Source organism: Arachis duranensis, chromosome 3 (genome assembly GCF_000817695.3).
Source record: "Arachis duranensis cultivar V14167 chromosome 3, aradu.V14167.gnm2.J7QH, whole genome shotgun sequence".
Classification (NCBI taxonomy): domain Eukaryota; kingdom Viridiplantae; phylum Streptophyta; class Magnoliopsida; order Fabales; family Fabaceae; genus Arachis; species Arachis duranensis.
In genome coordinates, this window is record NC_029774.3 from 124,107,445 (window position 1) to 124,128,062 (window position 20,618).

At 33.6% G+C, this 20,618-nt stretch overlaps 4 protein-coding genes across 6 annotated transcripts in view; 2 read left to right on the forward strand and 2 right to left on the reverse strand.

The window, feature by feature from the left end:
* Positions 1-1,111: 1,111 nt before the first annotated feature.
* Positions 1,112-5,109, forward strand: LOC107481154 (putative U-box domain-containing protein 50). 3 transcript variants are annotated; one of them, XM_016101371.3, is made up of 6 exons: positions 1,112-1,424; positions 2,495-2,607; positions 2,688-2,812; positions 2,891-3,413; positions 3,487-3,954; positions 4,390-5,109. In XM_016101371.3, the coding sequence occupies exons 1-6, from the start codon at positions 1,256-1,258 to the stop codon at positions 4,966-4,968; spliced, it is 1,977 nt and encodes a 658-aa protein (XP_015956857.1). In that variant the 5' UTR covers positions 1,112-1,255; the 3' UTR covers positions 4,969-5,109. The 3 variants fall into 3 exon arrangements, with proteins under 3 accessions (XP_015956857.1, XP_052115743.1, XP_052115742.1); XM_052259783.1 differs by lacking the exon at positions 1,112-1,424 and having other exon boundaries at positions 2,695-2,812; XM_052259782.1 differs by lacking the exon at positions 1,112-1,424 and having other exon boundaries at positions 2,495-2,585.
* An 80-nt stretch (positions 5,110-5,189) lies between these two features.
* On the reverse strand, positions 5,190-10,663 carry LOC107481382 (nucleobase-ascorbate transporter 11-like). Its single transcript, XM_016101664.3, has 11 exons — positions 10,306-10,663; positions 9,142-9,955; positions 8,729-8,826; positions 8,473-8,643; positions 7,379-7,479; positions 7,082-7,217; positions 6,931-6,981; positions 6,568-6,855; positions 6,224-6,458; positions 5,804-6,084; positions 5,190-5,700 (listed from the first exon to the last, which is right to left on the reverse strand). Exons 2-11 carry the CDS (start codon positions 9,917-9,919, stop codon positions 5,476-5,478), a joined length of 2,364 nt encoding a protein of 787 aa, XP_015957150.1. The 5' UTR covers positions 9,920-9,955; positions 10,306-10,663; the 3' UTR covers positions 5,190-5,475.
* Positions 10,664-12,161: 1,498 nt separating this feature from the next.
* On the reverse strand, positions 12,162-12,919 carry LOC107481380 (protein SKIP34). The gene has a single exon (XM_016101663.3). The coding sequence runs from the start codon at positions 12,850-12,852 to the stop codon at positions 12,550-12,552; it is 303 nt and encodes a 100-aa protein (XP_015957149.1). The 5' UTR covers positions 12,853-12,919; the 3' UTR covers positions 12,162-12,549.
* Positions 12,920-18,900: 5,981 nt separating this feature from the next.
* Positions 18,901-20,618, forward strand: part of LOC107481379 (nicotinamidase 1) — a 2,321-nt gene continuing 603 nt past the window's right edge. Inside the window, exons 1-4 of the mRNA XM_016101661.3 lie at positions 18,901-19,111; positions 19,280-19,463; positions 19,695-19,828; positions 20,194-20,379. Coding sequence (XP_015957147.1) covers positions 18,971-19,111; positions 19,280-19,463; positions 19,695-19,828; positions 20,194-20,379 — 645 coding nt within the window. The 5' untranslated portion in view covers positions 18,901-18,970. The remainder of the gene's footprint in view (positions 19,112-19,279; positions 19,464-19,694; positions 19,829-20,193; positions 20,380-20,618) is intronic.

Below are 20,618 nucleotides of genomic sequence, written 5' to 3' on the forward strand. Positions count from 1 at the left end.
AATTAATTATATATAAAATTATTTGTATGTAAATTTTTATTATTAAAAAAAAAGTTATATTTGTGCTTATCAGCTTATGCATGCATGATGCATATACAGTATGGGAAACATTTTAAATGCACGGCACAATTATTTTAACTGTTGATATTATATATATTTTTTATAATTCAGATGAACAGTTAAAATAATTAGTACACCAATATTCTCGGTGCACTTGAAATCTTTTCTATAATATGAGATGATGAATTGAAGGAGAGGTGCAGCATGGTGCGACCTTCTGCACGAACATGACTCTGAAAATTCCAACAAACTGATTTTCTTCTCCTTTGTGTTCTGCATGCATCCTTCTCTACACGTAGCCGAACCTCAAACGTGGCCATGCATCATTTGTTCGTAGGTGTCACACCAGGCCAACACAAGCCCATTTTTCCAAATTTTGACAATAATAATTCGTTTATCATATATTCTAAAAACACATATTAGCTAAATCCATATATATAATAAAAAAAATACAATTAGTTTATCTTTTAATTAATTAAGACCTAATAAAAATAAAAGACGTATGGTTTCAAGTATAAAAAACGAGAAATAATATATATATGTAGTACTTTTGTGTAAATTTTTTTTATATTTTTATTTTATTTTTATATTGAAAGTGACTAATAAAAAATAAACAAATGAAAACATATTTTTATAAAAAGAAAAGTAAACATCATTTTTCATATAAAATTGATGGGGAAAATGATTTTCGTCTTACTTGTTGGCGCCCGCCGCCCATGAGTTCATCTGTCCATGACACATGCATAGAGGTCGAAAAATAATAATCGTAGTGGAATCAATCATTTCTAAAGCTTTTTTCGAAAGAAAATATATTATATTAGAATTACAACCTAGCTGCATGTTGAGCTGTTGTTTTTTCTTTCTGCATTTGTCAATATATACTTAAGCTAAGTTTTATTTGTGAATATCATAAATTTATAATAAACATTTTATAATGAATGTATTGTTTATCTTTTAAAGTAATCCGTGAATGAACACTATCATTGATAATAACTATATATAGTAAGTACATAAGACAAAGATTGGTTTCTTGTTAATTAGAGGCGTGGAAATTGCCGTCCAAATGCAGCAGATGGCTTGTTAATTTGACAAACGTGGAAATTAAAGCGACGAAGAAAGTGTCATATCTTGGGAATGATAAGAACTCTCCAAACCCAAACTTCAATTTCTTTTCCTCACGCCAAAGCAGGTAAATATGGATGGTAGAGCAGAGAGAGAGAAAATCTATGTCGCCCTTGGGAATAATGTGCTTGAAGGAATTCACACTTTGGCTTGGACTCTCAGTAAATGGCACTCTCACCCAATTTCCATAATTATTCTGCATGTCAAATACAATAACACTTGCAACCATCTTTCAACACTACGTAAGTTCTGATTCTCACACATTTCTGTATCATCAGTTTAATCAACATTTTACTTTCTAAAAACAGAGCAGATTGAAATTTGCGTTTTAAAGATAGTTTCTTGAAGTTTTCAATGACTATAATCCATAAAAATTACATTTTAAAATTACTTTAATCAAAATAAATATAATAAGAGTGGTAGATCTTTGGTGATCAAGGTTATAATGACTAAGCGCAGCTAAACTTTGACTGACCAATGAAGATATGACATGTGAAGAGTTAGATTCTTATTGTTAGTGATTACTCCATAACAAAAGAATAAATAAATTGGCTAAAATGATGTGTATATCATGTGAGCCTTTTATTTTAAATCGTCTTATTTAAGTTCAAATAAAAAGCCCACATGATATATACATCATTTTGGTTAGTTTATTTACTCTTTGGCCTTGCAATAATAACTAATAATAAGAGTCTATCACTCTAACTAACAACTTGTACCAACTCTTCAAGTCATATGTTTATTGGTCAGTTAAAATTTGGCCACTCTTAACCATTATAACCTTAGCCATCAAAGACTTATCCTAAGAAAAAATACAAAATGACTTTAATAATTAAAAAAAAAGTATAGATAATCAACAATATTTTTGAACAATGTGTGAACTATGTGAATTAATATGGTTAAAAGAGTAAATTAATCTTAAATTCAATTAGTAGCATTAAATTATGATGTAGCGTATTTTTATTTGATTGGTGATTATTCATGTTGTTTAAGATAGTAATTATTTACCTAGCACTCCCCATAATTAAATATGGATTATGCTAAGAAATCAATAACTTTCTTGAACAACATGAACAACGAATTTTAAAATGAGTTCAATTCAAATAAAACACACTACATTTCAAATTACTCCCCTAAATCTTAATATTAAAATAATTATCCACATACATAGTAAATTGAACATCCAATATATCTATTATTCATATTATTTAATATTTTTATTATCTACTTGTACTTTTCCATTAACATTATATTGAAGTGGAGTTCAATTGAGTTTTCGCTTATAGCTTATTGTTTTGAGATATTATTTCAGTTGGGAATTTTCCAGAAGGCATTGCATGTGATGTTAAAATGGAGAGAATCCGGAAAGGCGAGGAAGACAAAATCGACAAGATGCTTTCCAAGTATATATCCTTCTGTGACAATGTGAGGAAATTAAATTCAAATTGTAAATGAAATAAAATGATGGAATTATATTATAATATTATACTGAAGCATATTTCCAGGTACCAGCTGAAATACTTGACATAGAGCAATTTGATGAACCTGTTCAAAAGCGCACAATAGACTTAATTTATGGTCTTGGAATTACCAAATTGGTCATGGCATTCTCATTCATGAAGGCTTCATTGTACGTACTCTCTCCCTTGTTCATTCAAATATTGAAAACTTAATTGATATTATTTCCTTTTTGCTATGTATGATTTAGGAAACAAAAAGATGCGATGAACGCAATGTTGTATGTTCATAAGCAGAAGCCTGGGTTCTGTGAACTGTTCTTTGTGTGTGAAGGGATACAAGTGTTCCTCCGAGAGAAGGATAATGATGAGACAGTAATGGAGGATGATAATGGTGTCACAGTTGCAAGAATGAAAGATAATAATAATAATAAGTCAGTTGCCAAATGGTGCCTAGAAGGACTAATATTCAGTAACAGTAGAAGCATTGATTCCGATCCTACAAGTTCTTCTTCATCCTCCGAGTTCCCTCTTATTAACCAAAACCTCTGGGAATTTTATCTCCGAGAGATTGAAAATTATTATCAGGAATTGCTGTCTTTGAATTTGGAGGAAGAAAACCACAACTCAGATTTTCCACCTACTCAGTATGAGAGCCTCAGAGAGGAACTGAATGAAGCATACAATAGGATCCAGACAAAGAGAAAGGAAGCCAAGCAGAATATAGAGAGACATGAAAAGGCTGAATGGGCTATTTGGTTCTGCAACCGTCGGGTATGTTATATATGTTCTATCAGTTTTGTACTTTGTAGCACCTGATATTCAAAATTATTTCAATTCTCATCAGGAAGAAGAGCTTGAGAATCGAATCAAGGAAGAGGTTGCTGCAAGGGAAGAACTAAAGAAGGAACTGGAGAGAAAAAAGGAAGAAGTAGATGAAATAAGTGTTGAAGTTGAAGAGACTAAGAAAATGGTAATACAAGTGTCAGAAACAGAAAGACAACAAAGAAAGGTAATAGAAGTGAAAACACAGATTCTTGGGGAGATTGAAGAGTTGAGGAGACAAAGAATAATGGGGAGATCAAGGAGGGTGGTGGCAGAGGCAGTGAATAATAATGGTTGTTGTGTTTTCAGGGAGTACAGAGAGGAGGAGATCGTGGTGGCCACACACAGCTTTTGGGATGAGTTGAGGATGAAAGGTGGCTTTGGAGGATGGAGTAATGTGTATAAAGGAAGGATCAATGGTTATACAGTTGCAATCAAGATGCTCAATTCTCCTCCTGCATTCTCCCAACTACATTATTTCTTAGCTAAGGTAACATAATATGAAGGCGTTGAAATGAAATGTAAATTTAGTTTTAGTTCAACCCAATTGAGAAATCAGTTAGTTAGGTACTGGCTCCAGCTGGCAGTATTTGAAGTCAGTTGCATTGGTTATTTAGAGGTTTTCACCACAATTTTTAACTGCTACTAACAATGCCAAGAAAATAGATTTCTCTCTTGCTCTATCTTCTCTGCAATATTCTGTTGCTGTTTCTTCTCCTTTCATTTCTTGCATTGCAAGTCTTTGATACCATTTTACAGCATGTGATTGAAGCAAGGTGCCAAAAATATCTCTCTTTCAAGTCACTAATAAAAACTTACATCTTAAACCAAAAAGAAAAAAGTTAATAAATTAATTCAACATGGGCTTGGGATCTGGAAATTTAATTCCTTTCCTTTTGCATTTTGTTTCAATGAACATTTTCAGGTGAAGATTCTTGGCAGTATTCGGCACCCACATCTAGTTGATATGCTAGGCTTCTGCTCTGAGCCGAAATGCATAATTCTAGAATACATGGACAGTGGGAGCTTGGGAGACATTCTACATTGCAGGCTAAGAAGATGGTCCTTATTGTGGCATGATCGGATAAGAATAGCGATCGAAGTTTGCTCGGGCCTGGGCTTTCTCCATGAATCTCAGCCCAGGCCCATTATTCATTGTCACATCGACCCATCCAACATCCTCCTAGACCACAACCTTGTTGCAAAGATCACAGGCTTTGGGCTTCATGGATGTGGTGAAGAATGCAATGTTGGGTCTGATGTAAAGGCGGTAGGGGTTTTGTTGATGCAACTTTTGACCGGAAAAAGAAATTTTCTGGGTATGGTAAGGGAGGATATTTTGGATGGAAGTGGTGGGAAATGGCCATTGGATGTAGCAAAGGAAGTTGAGGACTTAGCAAAGAGGAGCATGTCCAATGAAGACATGAGCATTGCAAGGGTCATGGAGGAACTCAATGAGATTAGAAGAAAGCATGATAGTATAGCTTGGACAAGAATTGATTAGTGGGACTTATTCAAGATTTAGAGCCTTTAGAAGCTTCAATTTCATTGATAGACATAGGTGCAATAAACTTTCTTGTGAATTTACTCATGAGTGCATAAATGGTATGCTCTTCTAAAGAAAAATCTAATGCATTTCTTTAAAGTCATTTTTTGGTACTAAGCAAAAACCATACTGCTATAGTCTTACAACATTAAGCACCTGAAATTACAAAATTGAATTATTAATTTGTCCAAAAAAAAGTAATAAATGTACAAGTACAATGAATTTCTTCTTTCGTTATATCCACCTAACAATTTGACCTATATGTATTTGAAAGTATCTGTGTGATTTTACAATCAAAATTAGAGTTAAGCCTGTTCCTATCTAGTGAAATGTGGCTAAATCCATGTGTGTCATATCTTTATTCTCCATGAACTGCAATGTCTTCTATGTGCCAAGCCATGACCTACTGTTTCAGTTTTTCTCCCACAAAACTAATAGACAGATGAATCAGAAAAAAACTAGAATTCAGACTCCTCCTAAACATTTAGCCCAACACAAGCACCGAGCAACTTTCTTTGGCAGAGAATATGCAGATTTGAGTGAGGGATCAGTGGCAATGTCTTGTGTTTGTGACCATGTGTACACCCCTCTTTCTTGTGCACTTCCTGGGACTGTGTTGTCCAGAGTGAATGCCACTAACAATGTGATCACCATGTTTAATGACATTAGAGCGTTGATTGCAAAATCAAGCTGAAACATTTTAAACACCTAAAGTGATTAGCTCATATATATTCATATTTACAAGTAAAGAAAGTGCATTCTTACTCATATGTTGTTTTGGAGAAGTGCTTACTTGTTTGATGCCTGAATGAAATGGTCCATCAGATGCAGCACCATAAGGGACTAGATAACCGGGAAGTATGAGAGTGGCTTGAGGCTGATATTGCTGAAAATAGTAAGGGATGGACAGACCAAGGAACAATGAAATGCCAACTATTGCCATGTTCCTAAAGCTTCCTGACTGACCATAGTGTAAGTTTGACAGACCCAATGCTGCAACAAGAGCCCACATAAAACACAGTACAGAAGCAGCCAAAGCCTGTGGAATGGAAGCAAGAAGGGCACCCACTTTTCCTACAAAAGTAAATGGAATAGATTAGGCCACTAAATATTTTTTCTATTGCAAATTGTACAAGACTATAGAAGTTGACATCCTATAACAATTTCGAATCTTGATACATTTGTTCTTTTTCACTAAATCTTGATGCTTTACCCATAAATGAGAAGAGGATCAGGAATGCTGCTCCAAGTTCAATTACCCTCCTACTCGCCACCTTAGTGGTTTCAATTGTGTGCACATTTTCTGTGAGAGTTGTTGAGCCAGTACCTGAACCCCAAAGACCAGCCAATATACTACACAAGCCCTCCAATGCTATTCCTCTACTCACAATTCCTGAACTTGGAGGCTTCAAATTAGCTCTCACAGATAACATGTGATAAGTCCCAACCTGCAAAAATAATAATTGATACTTTACACTGCGGTTTCATCTTTGGGTTTTAGACTTTTAGTACACTCATGATAATCAAATTTCTGCAAGTATTGAGTAATGTACTTACTGAATCAACAGAAGCAACAAGTGACACTACGGCCATGATTATGCAAGTCCTAAGATGGAAAACAGGAAGACCCCATTGTAGAGGGTAGGGGATTCTGAGCCATGCAGAAGTTGACAATGCATTTGATATATCCGTCCTGCAATGCTTCATAGTATCTGCATGCTTTCTGCATGAATCATTCAGAATGTTTGAGCTTGGAATGTTGGGATTGCACCCTTTGTAATTGTATGCTCCCCCAGCGGTTAAAAATGATGCATATATCCAAATTATTGTAACACTCAGGGGAACCTGTAAATATTAAAAATTATGTTAAACACCAGAATTTATTATATACATTTAATTATGGAAATTTAGTATACTTACAGCATAAATTCGAAATATGTGGTGTCCAAAGATAGATATTCCTCGAAGATGCTTCAATTAAGGAAACAAAGGAACAATGATGTGAGTGTAGGAAAACTATTGACATTATTTAATAATAAATAAATAAATATTCCATGGCTTATAGACTCACCAGTGAGAACATTATAACCAATGCTATCTGTGGAATGCTAATTTCCAAGCAAGTGCCAGCTTCTGGAAAACCATAGCTGAAGAATGCTAAACCTACAGCAGCAACAGTTGGAGCCACCACAATGGGATTGATTATCCTATAACAAAACTTTTGTAAGTTGTTTAGAAAATTGAAACATTGTTATTATACTTTTAATATCCTCATATTTAATAAGGTAGCAGATTAGCAAAATAACAAAGTAAAATTCACTCAGTTCAACACAAACATAAAGGAGGATCATATGCAGCTTCTTGTTACCTGAGAAGAATAGACATTAAACCACTAAATCCCAGGATGAATTGGAATATTGAACCAACAATTATAGCTCCTTGGAGTTCCCTCATTATGTGCCTAAATTTCTGCATTTATCCACAAACAAACAGAATTATAATAACTAGATTTAGTCCCGTACAATATGCGAAATTAATACTATAATTTTTTTTGTACAAATTTTTTAGATGATTAAAATGATAATAGAGGAATTTTGAGTTTTATAATTAGTTATAAAACAATCTATATAGCTCTTAAAAAAATATAACAAATTTTATAGTATATTACACTTAATAATATAATAAAAAATAATTCGATCAATCTATACTTTATATATATTGAAGTATTTGTTTGTAGTATTTTTAACTCTTAAAAAAAAGAATTGTATTATAATAAATTTTGTAGTATAATAAAACCTAATTCTACCAATCTATTATATATATATATATATAGTACTTGTTTAAGTATAATTTTTGATAAAGTATAAAAAAAGTCAATCTTTTTTCTATTTGGTTTTGATAAATTCTAGTATTTTTGTAACAATTCTTCTTAATATCATTGAATATCAATTAACTTCACAACTTATAATTTTATCTTGAAAATTCAAAAATTTATAATGAAAATATAATATATAGATTATTTGATCTATAATGCAAAATATATAAGAATAGAGTAATATTTTAATAAATAGAATTAGTTAATAACAAATAAATAATATGACAGTTTTTTTCTTAGAAAATAATATAATAATAGTATTAAATTCATTATTAACTAGGAAATCATGCTAGTAAATGCCATTAGATGAGAAAAGATAATAAAGAAAAAAATTTAAAATTCTATAAAAATTATAACTTGGCAAAATAGAATAACTATAAGAGATGTCATTCTCTAATTGCAAGAAAACATGGGTATCAAAGGACAAAGCAGTGCAACGGAAAAGGTTCTGTTGGCTCAAAATGTAGCAATATTTTACAACGCAATTGTAAATAGCTTAGCATGATTTATATTATTTGATGTAACTGTAAAGCCTGAAAGATCTTAAGAATGATGAATCAAAGTTTCCTGTTTGTCAGTAAACTCACATGTTCTGTAAGATTTCGAAACTCTTCAGCATTCATGATAACTAATGCTGGTGCCAGATACACAAATGAGCTCCCTTGAACAAGAGGCAATCTGGTACCAAAGTAGGAATGCAAAATTGTTGTGACGCCAGAGAGAAACAGCACCGTAGAAATCACATTAGCAGTATCCTTCTGTCATCATTTGTGTAAGAACAATGAAAAATTAAATATTATTCCTTGTGCATAATAATCATTAGATATAACAGCAGATGCTTACATCTGATCCACCCATTGTTGGTACCATGATTAATGGGATTAATACTAGTGAGCCAGCCAATGATAAGTAGTGCTGCAGGGTGTAATATATAAGAGATACTGCAATTAAAGAGGCAAAGATGTAAGTCATATAACCAAGTACTGATTTTTTAGCTAATTAACCTTGCAACATATTAGTAATTACATGCCTAAACTATAGTGTAATAGTGTTATGTTCAAATATTTTCATATATGAAACTGATAGGAACAGAATAAGTTGAAATATTACTTAGGCATAAAGATTCATCATTAAATTTTCCACCAAAATTCAAGTTAAACAAAACCACAGTATTTTCAGAATCCAAAATTGGTATCCTGACTATAGTGCTTATAAGAGGCAAGCAATGACAAATAGAATGATGAATTTAAACTGACCTAGACCCGGGTTTTCTGTGACACCATACTTCAATTCTGATGGTTCCTGCCACCCTTGAACGGAATGTTCCTCACCCACAGGATACAAATTAACCTTAACATCTCCATCAGCTACACCATCCTCCTCCTCCTTTTTATCCGCCACCAGAGCTACGGAAGAGGCTCCATGGCCATTTCTATCCCAATTCATATTCACCATTCCAATTCCATTAGCATTAGCATTAGCATCACCATCCCCTCTTAACTCAACTTTCTTCCCATCATCATCAGCAGCAGCTGAAACTGAAGCCAAAACAGGCTCATCCCCATTTCTCCTCTTCCTATTTTGGCTCCTCAAAGTTCCATCCCATCCATTAGCATCTTTTGGCCTCAGAACTCTCCCCTTGTCACTCTTCATGGCTCCATGCATTGAATTCGAACCAGAATCTGGTTCAATCTCATCACTGTCCCTAACAGGCCTTGCCAGCCCAAGAACCGGATCAATCTCAATCTTGGGAGAGGACCCTTCTCCTTTATGATCATTAACAACACCATTCTCCACATCAAACCCAACACTATCAAATTTTTCACTGGCACTAGTCCCAGCTTCCCCTGAGTAATCAGATACAGATACAAAGCCAGTTCTCTTTGCCCATGATCTTAACTCCTTTGGATTGTGCTCACTTCTTGGCACAAAGGGCTCAACTTTGATACCGCTACTTGGACCATTCCTCTTGCCATTGCCACCCTTCATAATCTTTCCCCTGCCCAAGAATTCTGAGCTTGACTCAGTTTCCATTGAAACCTTTTTTTCTTATCTACCTCAAAACTTCCCCTAGACAATGCAAACAAATTCAACCCAATATACTACAAGGAACAAAGTTTGAAGCTTTTTAATGAACAGGAACAATAGGCATCACATCACAGCAAGTGAACAAACTCCATACAGTGAGAGTAGAAGCAAAGGTACAGTAAGATGAGTAAATGCCTAAATGGTGATGAATGAGACAAGAAGAAAGAGAGTACTATGATGTAATTTTTGTGGAATAGATGTACGGTTACTGTTGAAGGATGCAGAATGAACAATCTGACTATTGAGACATGAAAACATATTTTATCTTAAATTAAACTCATTGCAGCTCGCAAGTTGCATTCAGTAACCGTCAAGCGTGACATTAAACTTACCGATAAATTCTATGATACAGTCAAGTGTTGATGTTGACAGAGGAACCAGCTACCACAACTGCACAAGAATCCTCAAAATGGAGGAAGCCACCAAAGCTCTTCACTATTCCATCTTCACTTTGTCTTTATTTTATTATTTTAAATCTTATTCTCTTGTAGACATTTCTCTTTGGCTGCTTTTTGGAGGAGCTATGTGCGAGTCTTTACTTTAGATTGAAGTTTCATATTCTTATTCTTTTATCATAATTTATGCAGGATCTCAGGGAGACTCATCACCGAGTGGAAGAAGTGGAGTAGTTTAATTGCGGTGTGTGCAGTGCATGACAACGATGATGATTGTATGATGGGAAAATATAGAACTTAGTGGTGGTAGCATTGATGGTAAAAGAATATGGTAGCATTGCTGTGTCAAAATCACATTAGTTAATATTATTAGTGATGGATTAGAATGGTTAAGTGGACCAATAAGAAAGTGGATATTTTGGACATAAATTGTTACATTTTTTAAGACTTTGAGCTTCAGAGATAAGTTTGTCTCTGTAAAGTGCTCATCCAAAAGAAGAAGAAAAGAGCATACTTTCCTTTTTCGTTTGAAATACTGCAAGTGTTTGTTTAAGTCTACAACTTTAAGAATCAGCCAACTGCATGTGAAACTTTAGCCTTCATTTATTATTATTGGTACTTGATAGTATAAGTTTATTGTTAAGTTATGATTAATGGGGGAAAAGCTTTTATCTTTTTTTCTTGTTATAGTTTAATCGTTACGTTAAAGCAATGTATATTAGTATGTAATTAGAATGAGAATCCGGTACTCAAGGCCAAGGGTTCTGATTTCCACAAGAGAACCTTTTTCTTTTATTTTTTTGGGCTTAGCTTTCAAAATAAAAGAAAGAAAAGAAAAATTATAGTGAATATATTGCATCAAGCACGAAACTAACTTGTAGTATCACTCTTGGGGGTGTTAAATTAACATTGTTATTCACTCTGATGATTGATTGATTAATAATGATGTTTAGAATGCAACGTAAGGTTGGTGATGCAGCTTTGATTATCATCCCTGCCCAAGATAAGCAAGCGCCGAAAGGATAAAACGATTAGAGAGCTATGAATACTGGAAACATGGTAGGCAGAAGTAGGGTTATTTGTCTTCATGATTTTGAGTGCACGATGGTTATAAATGCCATAATGATATGACATTTGTAAATTCATGTCCCGCACAAAACCACCTGCGACAGAAACATCTGCACGTTGTAGGTTGCCATGTTAGGATCCAGCACTTATGACAATAAATTCCCTGCTGATGATACTTTTGTCAACACCTAATTCCTGGTAGATTGAAAAATCAGTGTTTTCACTCTATCCAAAAATTTTTAGACTCTCTAATAATGACTATCTCGTAAAAATGCTTTATGCTTAAACAACTTGACATAAAACAAGAGTTAAAAGATCCAAACAAACAAGCTAATTTGCTAGAGATGGTTCAACTTAAGTTTGTAAAAGATGCAAAAGGAATGATATATACGCCCTTCAGATTAGACCAAAAAGCTTTCAGGTACTCAAAATAACAAGAAAAACATTTGAAAACGAGAAAGCAATACAAAATATGAATAATTATTTCCATCCAAAGGGGTCAGAAACTGTATATGGATATCATTCTTCTCCTTCGTATATGACTACTTGTGTAACACACAAGCCACTTGACAGATAGTTAAAAGGATTGAACTATAGTTGGGTTGTTTTACTAACTAAGATGCAGGCTGCAGCACAGGGTTGAATCATCAAGATCATATCCTAATTAAGCTAGCTAACTTTTCATCAATTCCGCTGCTGACCTAGTGTAACAAGAAACAAAAAAATTAGTCATGACCAATTGCAAAATTCTTATTCTGCTAAAAAAGCACAACCAGAAACAAGACGACAAAGTGACACACCAAATCCCGTTGATATCTTTCTTCTAGTGATCCAACTCCAACTCAAATTCAAACACAGCAATTACAATTTAGTTTCAATTTCGGACTGAAATTCGCCAAATTGCTAACTTTCAAATTACGAAATTCAATACAATCTAAAACTAAGGAAACGAAGAGATTGCCAATACATGAAACATCCTGAGAGCTGGATTATCAACACGATGAAGATTGCAACAAGCATTTGTACAACAATTTTTCTTTTTCGATTACTAATTGAAGAAAGGAACACAATTTTGTAATAGGATATAGACATCTTGATCTTAGGGTTTTTGTTCTAGAATGCAGAAGCGGAAGGTGAAGGAGAGAAGAGGCGCTCGACGTGTTGCTGCTGCTCACGGAAGCGTCGCCTGAGGTAGTTTTCGAGTATCTCCATGACGGAGACGAAGCGCTTCATCTGCTCCAGCTGGCGGCTCAGCTCCGCTTCCCGAGCCCTGGCACGGGCAAGACGAGCCTCCGTCTCCGCCAGCCGATCCCGCAGATCGTCCACCGCCGCCGATCCGTTGTGGCCGCCGGAACGGCGTGACGGCGGTGCGCTGAAGATGTCTCTGGATAAGGATCGCTGCTGCCCGCAACACATGGTGGAGGGTCAAGATTGTGAATTGGGAACTCACGATTGAGGGTATGACTTGAATCACTTGATTGAACCCACGCCTTTTATTAATTTATGAGTAATAGTCCAAATAGGTTTCCAAGAAATTTACCATCCGACAATTTTGTTTCTGACCAAATTTAACTAAGATTTTGACCCTGAGGTTCTCAGATATCCCTAGATACGTTTAAAATTATTTGATCCGATTAAAGTGGTGACGTGTCTGGTGATAACAATACTGAAATTTTGTGTGAAATATGGTGATAACAATACTGTTTATTCCAAGCTCAGCTTTCTTTTAGACGTCCAAAGGAGACAGTAATTAGGGTAAAGAATTCGGAGAGTGTTAGTATTGAGACAATATCAACCAGTGACACAGTATTTAAGTTGTTCAAATTCATTCCAATACGAGAGTTGAGCCAGTCTTTTAAGAAATGATGCTTCTAAGAATTAGTGTAAAAGTTGTTGTCTTAGTTATGTTACCACCTTTTGTTATATTGGAGGAAGAAGACGTTATGTTGTTTAAAATGGTTTCGTTTACTTTATGTTGAAGAAAATAAACCTTCTTTTGATTTGATTTGGTTTGTGTTGCTATTAAAACCAAATATTTGTGTGATTAACATGTTTGGGTTCTCAGACTTATGTTACCATTTTGATAAATGAACAAACCAATGTCAATGTGTTTTTAAGGCTTGCGTTGAAGTAAATATAGCTTCTTTTAACATCACGAATTATAGGTCAAATAGGTCCCCTAAGATACTATTATAAGACAAATAGGTCCCCAACATGAAACGGCGCCGTTTGCATTCTCTGTCTAAGTGGGGACGAATTTGTCCTCCCCGAAACGATATCGTTTTACCCCTAGTTCCAATACGATGTCGTTTTGTCCAGCATGGATAGGGATCAAAATGTCCTAAAGGTGAAATGTCACAATTAATCTGATACATCACCACTTTAACCGGATCAAACAGTTTTGGGGACATATTTAGGAGATATCTGAGAACCTCAAGATCGAAATCTTAGTTAAATTTTATGGAAGACAAAACTGTCGGATAATAAATTTTTTAAAGACTTATTTAAGGTATTCCTCATAATTAAAAAAATACGTAAAAATTTATAAAATTTAAATCAAATTTACAATGTATTTGTTGCTGTAAATTCTTTTAAATAATAAAACTACACAAATGGACCGAAAATTTGTTGCATTTTGTCAATATTTTAAAATAGGAAATATAGCGGGTGAAAAGTAAAAACTCACATGGTAACATGTACCGAGTCCATAAGTATTGAATTCGACCTAATTTAATTCTGGAACTCAATCTAATTCAATTGGAATGGTCAATTTATGGTTAGCAGAGTAAGATGTGGTACAAATTTATCAATTATTTTTTACATACAAGTTATTTTTGGATATAAATCTATATAAGTTATTTATATTCACACTCGCATGTTTTTCTTGGTTCTGTTGCTGTATGTTCTTTTTCTTCTTGTTGCTGCACATTCTTCTTCTTCATCTTCTTTTTCTCCTTCTTCTTCTTCTTTGTTATTTTTCTCTTTCGTTATTATCATCACCAATACTTAGGGGTGTTCGCGGTGCGGTTTGGTTCGATTTAAGGGAAAAAGTCATTCGATCCAAACGCTTAATTTATGTGCGGTGTGATTTAGATTGGATAAAATTATTTTAGAAATCCGATCCGATCCAATTACAAGCAGTTTGAATCGGTTTGGATTTGCGGGTTTTTAAATAAAAAAAATACATATAACAAGTCTCAACATTAAATTTTAAATAATCAACAATGACATAACAAGTCTTAATAATATCTTAAAAAACCAACGATAACATAATAATAGAAATAAAATTATAGGTTAGTTAAAATAAATAAATAAATAATATTTTGAACATAAAATATTTATTAAATAATAATAATATATGAATAATAAAAAAATATATAACAAAGTGAACATGTTATAAGTATAATCGTAAATATAATAATAAAATAATAATATTATAGCACATTGTGCGATTTGGATTGGATTGGATCGGTTATGAAAAATAGATCCGAAATCCAATCCAATCCAGCGGTTTGCAAAAAACAGAATAAAATCAAATCCGAATTAATACGGTTTTAATCGGTTTTCGATTTAGATTGGATTGGATGAGCAGTTTAATTTGGATCGGTGAAGAACGAAACTCTTGCGCGATCTAGAATTTTCACAAATATAATCGTGTTGTAAGTATAGCTTCTAGACCGATAAGAATTCCTTTCTTACAAACGTTTTGGTTGTCACAAGTAACAAACCCAATAAAATTTATAAACCGAAGTATTCAAACCTCAGGTCGTCTTCTCAAGTAATTGCAGGGAAGTATGATTTATTATTGGTTATGGAAAATAGTATTTTTGGGTTTTGAAAAAGGTTTGAACAAGAGAAATAAATTGCAGGAATTAGTAAATCAATAACTAAGAAAACTCTTAGAAATGTATGAAATTTGGAAGTCCTATCCTAGTTATCCTTATCAATGGTGATGAGAATTATATTTTTGCTCCCACTAAGTTAACATCTAATTATGAAGGTAAGTCAAGTGGACAAATCAATTTAACACCTAAAGTCCTAGTCAACTCCTAAGGAAAGACTAGAGTTATAGGAATCTAAATCAATAAGCAAAGATATCAATTATCAATCACGATGAGTTTGACAACTCAAGAGTTACCAATTAATCAACCAGAACCAAGAATATAAAAAGCTAAATAAAAATCATAAGTCTGAAATACCTCAAATTGTATTAAATAGAAAATCAATCTAAACATAAAGAGTTCATAAACTAAATTGAGAAAATAAATAAAAGGAACATTGAACCTGTAATTGAAGAAGATGAAAATATTTCTAAGTCCTTTAAGAGGAATCCTAATCCTAATCTAAGAGAGAGGAGAGAACCTCTCTCTCTAAAAACTACATCTAAAATTATGAAAAGTGAATTATGATCTCGTATCTTGAGTCTCTGCATGTTCCTTGACTTTAATCTGTGTTTCTAGGCCAAAATCTGGGTCAAAACGTGGCCGAAAATTGTCTCAAGCGTATTCTGTAATTTCTGCAGATCGCGCAGGTCACACGTACGCGTCAGTCACGCGTACGCGTCATTCAGCGTTTTCCTTGCCACGCGTGCGCGTCGGGCACGCACTCGCGTCGTTTGCGCAAACTCCAATCCACGCGTACGCGTCAGCTCGCGTACGCGTCGCTGTGATTTTGTCCAGATCGCGCGCACGCGTCAGCCATGCGTGCGCGTTGCTGTCTGCTGGTTGTCTTCTTTAATTCTTGTGCTCCTCCCCTTTTTGCAAATTTTCTCTCTATTCTCTAAGCCATCTCTGCTCTATGAAACTTGAAACACTTAACACACATATTAAGGCATCGAATGGTATAAAAGAGAAATTAAAATACACAATTTTAAAGCTTTAGGAAGCAAGTTTTTAGTCATAGAATAAATTTGGGAAGGGATTGTAATATCATGCAATTCATATGAATAAGTGAGTGAAAAGCTGATAAAAACCACTCAATTAAACACAATATAAACCATAAAATAGTGGTTTATCAATCGGTTTGAATTTGAACACCCCTACCAATACCACCTCCTCCTATTCCTCTTTTTTTTCATTGGAATTTCTCCTCCTCTTTCCTTTTCTTCCTTCTCCTCCATCATCTTCATTATCATCATAATCATCATCGTTATAGTCATTGTCGTCGTCTTCTTCTTCTTATACGTATAGTCGTGATCACTATCGTAAAATTTTTGCCATATTCATGACGTTCCCAAATTCAAAATTAAAGAAAATATTTTTGTACATTTGTAGTAAAATTTCGATGTAAGAGTTCTAAATCTGAATTGTTATTGTGATGAATATGTTCCATTCACGTTTCGTTGTTTTTTGAAAATATTTCGATGTATTTTTATTCTAATAAGTTCTACATAATTCAAAACTCTTTATCTTCTTCTTCCTCATCTTCTGCTACTACTTCTTCTTCTTCTTCATTATCATCATCATTTTTTTATTCATTTTCTTTTCTTGTTTTGCCTTCTCAAATTTCTTCTTGTTTTACTCTCATAACAAGAATAAAAACAAAAAAATCAAACAAAAAAGAATAAAAAATACATAATACTGCGAAATTACTTGAAAGAGGATGAACATACATTCATTCAATTTAAAGAAAGAAAGAAATAAGAAAAAAAAAAGAAAAAATGCATTAAAAAAGAAGAAGCAGCAAAAGATGAGGAGGAGGAGGAGGAGGAAGAGAAATTGTTTTGAATTATGCAGAACTTATCAGTACATATACACCAGAAATTCTTAAATAATTCACGTAATATCTTAGTTTTACACTGAGCAAATACACAAAAATGTTTCCTTTAATGCTATATTTTTTTCTTCTTTTTTTCCTTATTTGTTTCTTTCTTTTAGTTGAATGAATGTAAGTTCATTCTCTTCCAAGTAATTTTGTAGCATTCTATGTTTCTTCTTCTTTTTTGTTTGATTTTTTTGTTTTTATTCTTGTTAACAGAGTAAAACAAGAAGAAACTTGAGAAGGTAAAATAAGAAAAAAAAGATGAATAAAAAAAAGAAGATGGTGATGATGATGAAAAAAAAGAAGCAGCAAAAGATAAGGAAGATGATAGTGAGGAATCAAGCAAGGATCAAGGTTGCGGTTCAAGATTTTTATAAATGTCTGTACCACCAAGAAATTTCTCCAAATGTAAGCTTTAGGGATGGATTAGTTAATCGGCTAGAGAGGGAGGAAGCTGAAGCCCTAGAGGCGTTACCATCAGTAGAGAAAGTGAAAGAGGCAGTCTGGGATTGTGAATCTTTTAAGGCTCCAGAGAGTGACGGATACAACATGAATTTTATAAAGAAGTGTTGGAATGAGATTGGAACGAATTTTATAAATCATACTTATCCCTAAACAGAACGACGATGGGGATGAAATATGAGAAGAAAAAAAAGGAGAAACACAAAAAAAAAAAGAAAAAGAAGGAAGAGGAGGAGGAACACGAGATACAAATATTAGAGGAGGAACGGTATACATTTTATAAGTGGATTATGTTAGATTAGGGTTAACTTGTTGTATGTCAAAAATACTTATGTGTAACGGAACTGCGGATTTATATACAGGTAAAATTAGGTGTAATGAACATTAAACACACAATTTTTTTTTTTGTAAAAATTTAAAATTACTAAATTAATTATTTAAATTATTAATTAAGTATGCTTGTTTTTTTATAAAATTAAACTAAAATAAAAATAAAATTTAAAAAAATTCATATATGACAATTTTATAAACCACTAGGTAAATTCATAAATCCTAAGTTAATTTTGTTCGTTTCTCAAATTTTTTTTACCTAGAAATCGTAAGTTTTTTTTCCTTCTTCCATGGTTGCAATTCTATTTTATTATGTGTGAAATATGAAATGATTAAATTTTATATTTATTTAAAAAAATAAAAAAGTATAGATAGATAATGAAAATATTAAACAATGTAAACAATGAAATGTTAAATGTTCAATTCAATAGTTATGCAGATAATTATGTTCATTATTTTTAATTAGATGGTTATTTATTTTATTTGATTTACTCATGTACAGTTAATAATGACTAGATATTCAATTCACTAGGTATGCATGAAGATGATTATTTTAATATTAAGGTTTAAGAGGTAATTTGGCATGGAATATTTTTTTATTTTATTGAGTCAATTTCAGAACCCATTATTCATATTATTTATAAAAGTTATTGTTTACTTAGTAAAATTATAAAAAGAAATTGATTTTTCTATGGCAGATAGAGTATGGTTGAGAATTTTAGAGTGAGAATAGAATTAGGTTTGAGAGATTCTCATGTGACCGATAGAATAGGATTGAATTTAAAAAAAAAATAATTCACAAGTTAAATTAGGATAGAATCCAAATTCTATTATAATGTATCCATTATCAACCCTAAATAATTAAAAAAAATAAAATGATTATTCTCCTTGAAATATTGAATAAGAGGGAACAGAAATTTCAGTCCAGGCCAAGGTTTCATTCATTGATTTTAGTTATCCCTGCCTCCAAACACAAACAACAATGGTTTCTCAGACGGTTGACCTCTTGAGGGAGGAGCTCCCCGTCGAACAACAACCTCTGCACTTGTCCTCTGACATCAAAACAGGTCTTGTGCTCGTCGACCTTGTCAATGGCTTCTGCACCGTTGGATCTGGCAATTTGGTACTTTCGTTTTCTCTCTCTTCTTCCTTGAAGCTTGGAACACCACATGTTTGTGATTTTGATCCACTCTTTCTTTTGTCTTTTTCCTTGGCCTTTTGTTCTTGTCTCATTTTCTTATGTTGTTGCTGTGTTTTTTTTTTATCTCATGGGTTTGTCTTTATGTAAAAGAATCCTTTTCAACCGGATAAACAGATTTCTGGGATGGTGGATGCAACGGTGAGGCTTTCAAAAGTTTTTGCTCAGAAGAATTGGCCCATTTTGGCTTTCCTTGATAACCATCACCCGGACATTCCTGAGCCTCCCTATCCTCCTCACTGTATTGCGGGAACACATGAAGCAAATTTGGTTCCTGGTTAGTTGTTTGCTTTAGTTTTATAATGTGATTTTCTCTTGTTGCTACTTTGCTATTATTGCTCATGTTGTTAATGCAGTAATCGCATTAGTACCAATAAGCGGTTAGTTATGTTATGTGCACATATAGTGTGTATGTACACATAACATGTTTATGGTTTGAATCCATAAAATTATTATTTGGTGTTGAAGACACATGCTGACTCGTTTGGCTGATGAACCAAATGCAAAGAACTCCTGTGGTTGGAAAATGAACCAAATGCAACACTCAGGCGCAAAGATTGCATTGATGGATTCGTTGGCTCAATTGAGAAAGATGGCTCTAATGTCTTCGTTGATTGGGTGAAAAATAATCAGATAAAACAAGTAAGTATTTCCTAGAGTTTGAATTTGATTCTATCCTTTTTCAGGAAATTTTCTTACAGTAGAAGTAAGCAAGCAAGTGCCATGATATATCTACCAGAAAAATAATTGCCACCGTGTTTCACTAAGTTTAAGTTGCTATAGGAACTTCTAGTAGTTTTAAAACTGGTAACATCATGTAGTCATTCGCATGGAAATTATTTCATGCCCAATAGTATCTTCACCAAACCTATCTAGTATCTACCTTATCGAACACTCATGGTTGCCGAGTCATTTCTCGAACCCACAATTCTTTTCCCTGGATATTACTTTCATCAATCTTGAGGTTTTTGCTGAATCTATGAAGCTATGGCTTTTTCATGTAATAGGTCTTGGTTGTTGGGATATGCACGGATATATGCGTGATGGATTTTGTCAGTTCAGCTTTAGCTGCAAGGAACAGGGGCTTACTTCCTCCTCTGGAGAATGTGATTGTGTATTCCAAAGCTTGTGCAACTTATGATATTCCATTACATGTGGCCAAAACTAACAAGGATGTTATATCCCATCCACAGGTATTTTTTCCAGGCTTGCTTTGTTGCATATAGACAACTTCAAACATGCAAATCTAGGTTGCTTCTGGAATTCTGGATTACTTTCATAGTTTAATGCATTACGATGAGTCTACTGACCTAAAATGTGGCTATAGACGTCTAAGGCTGAAAGGATACTATTTCAGTTTGCACTTTCAATTGATAGATGACATCTATCTATTGAATACACCTATGGGTAAAAAAAAGGGGGGGGGGGGGGG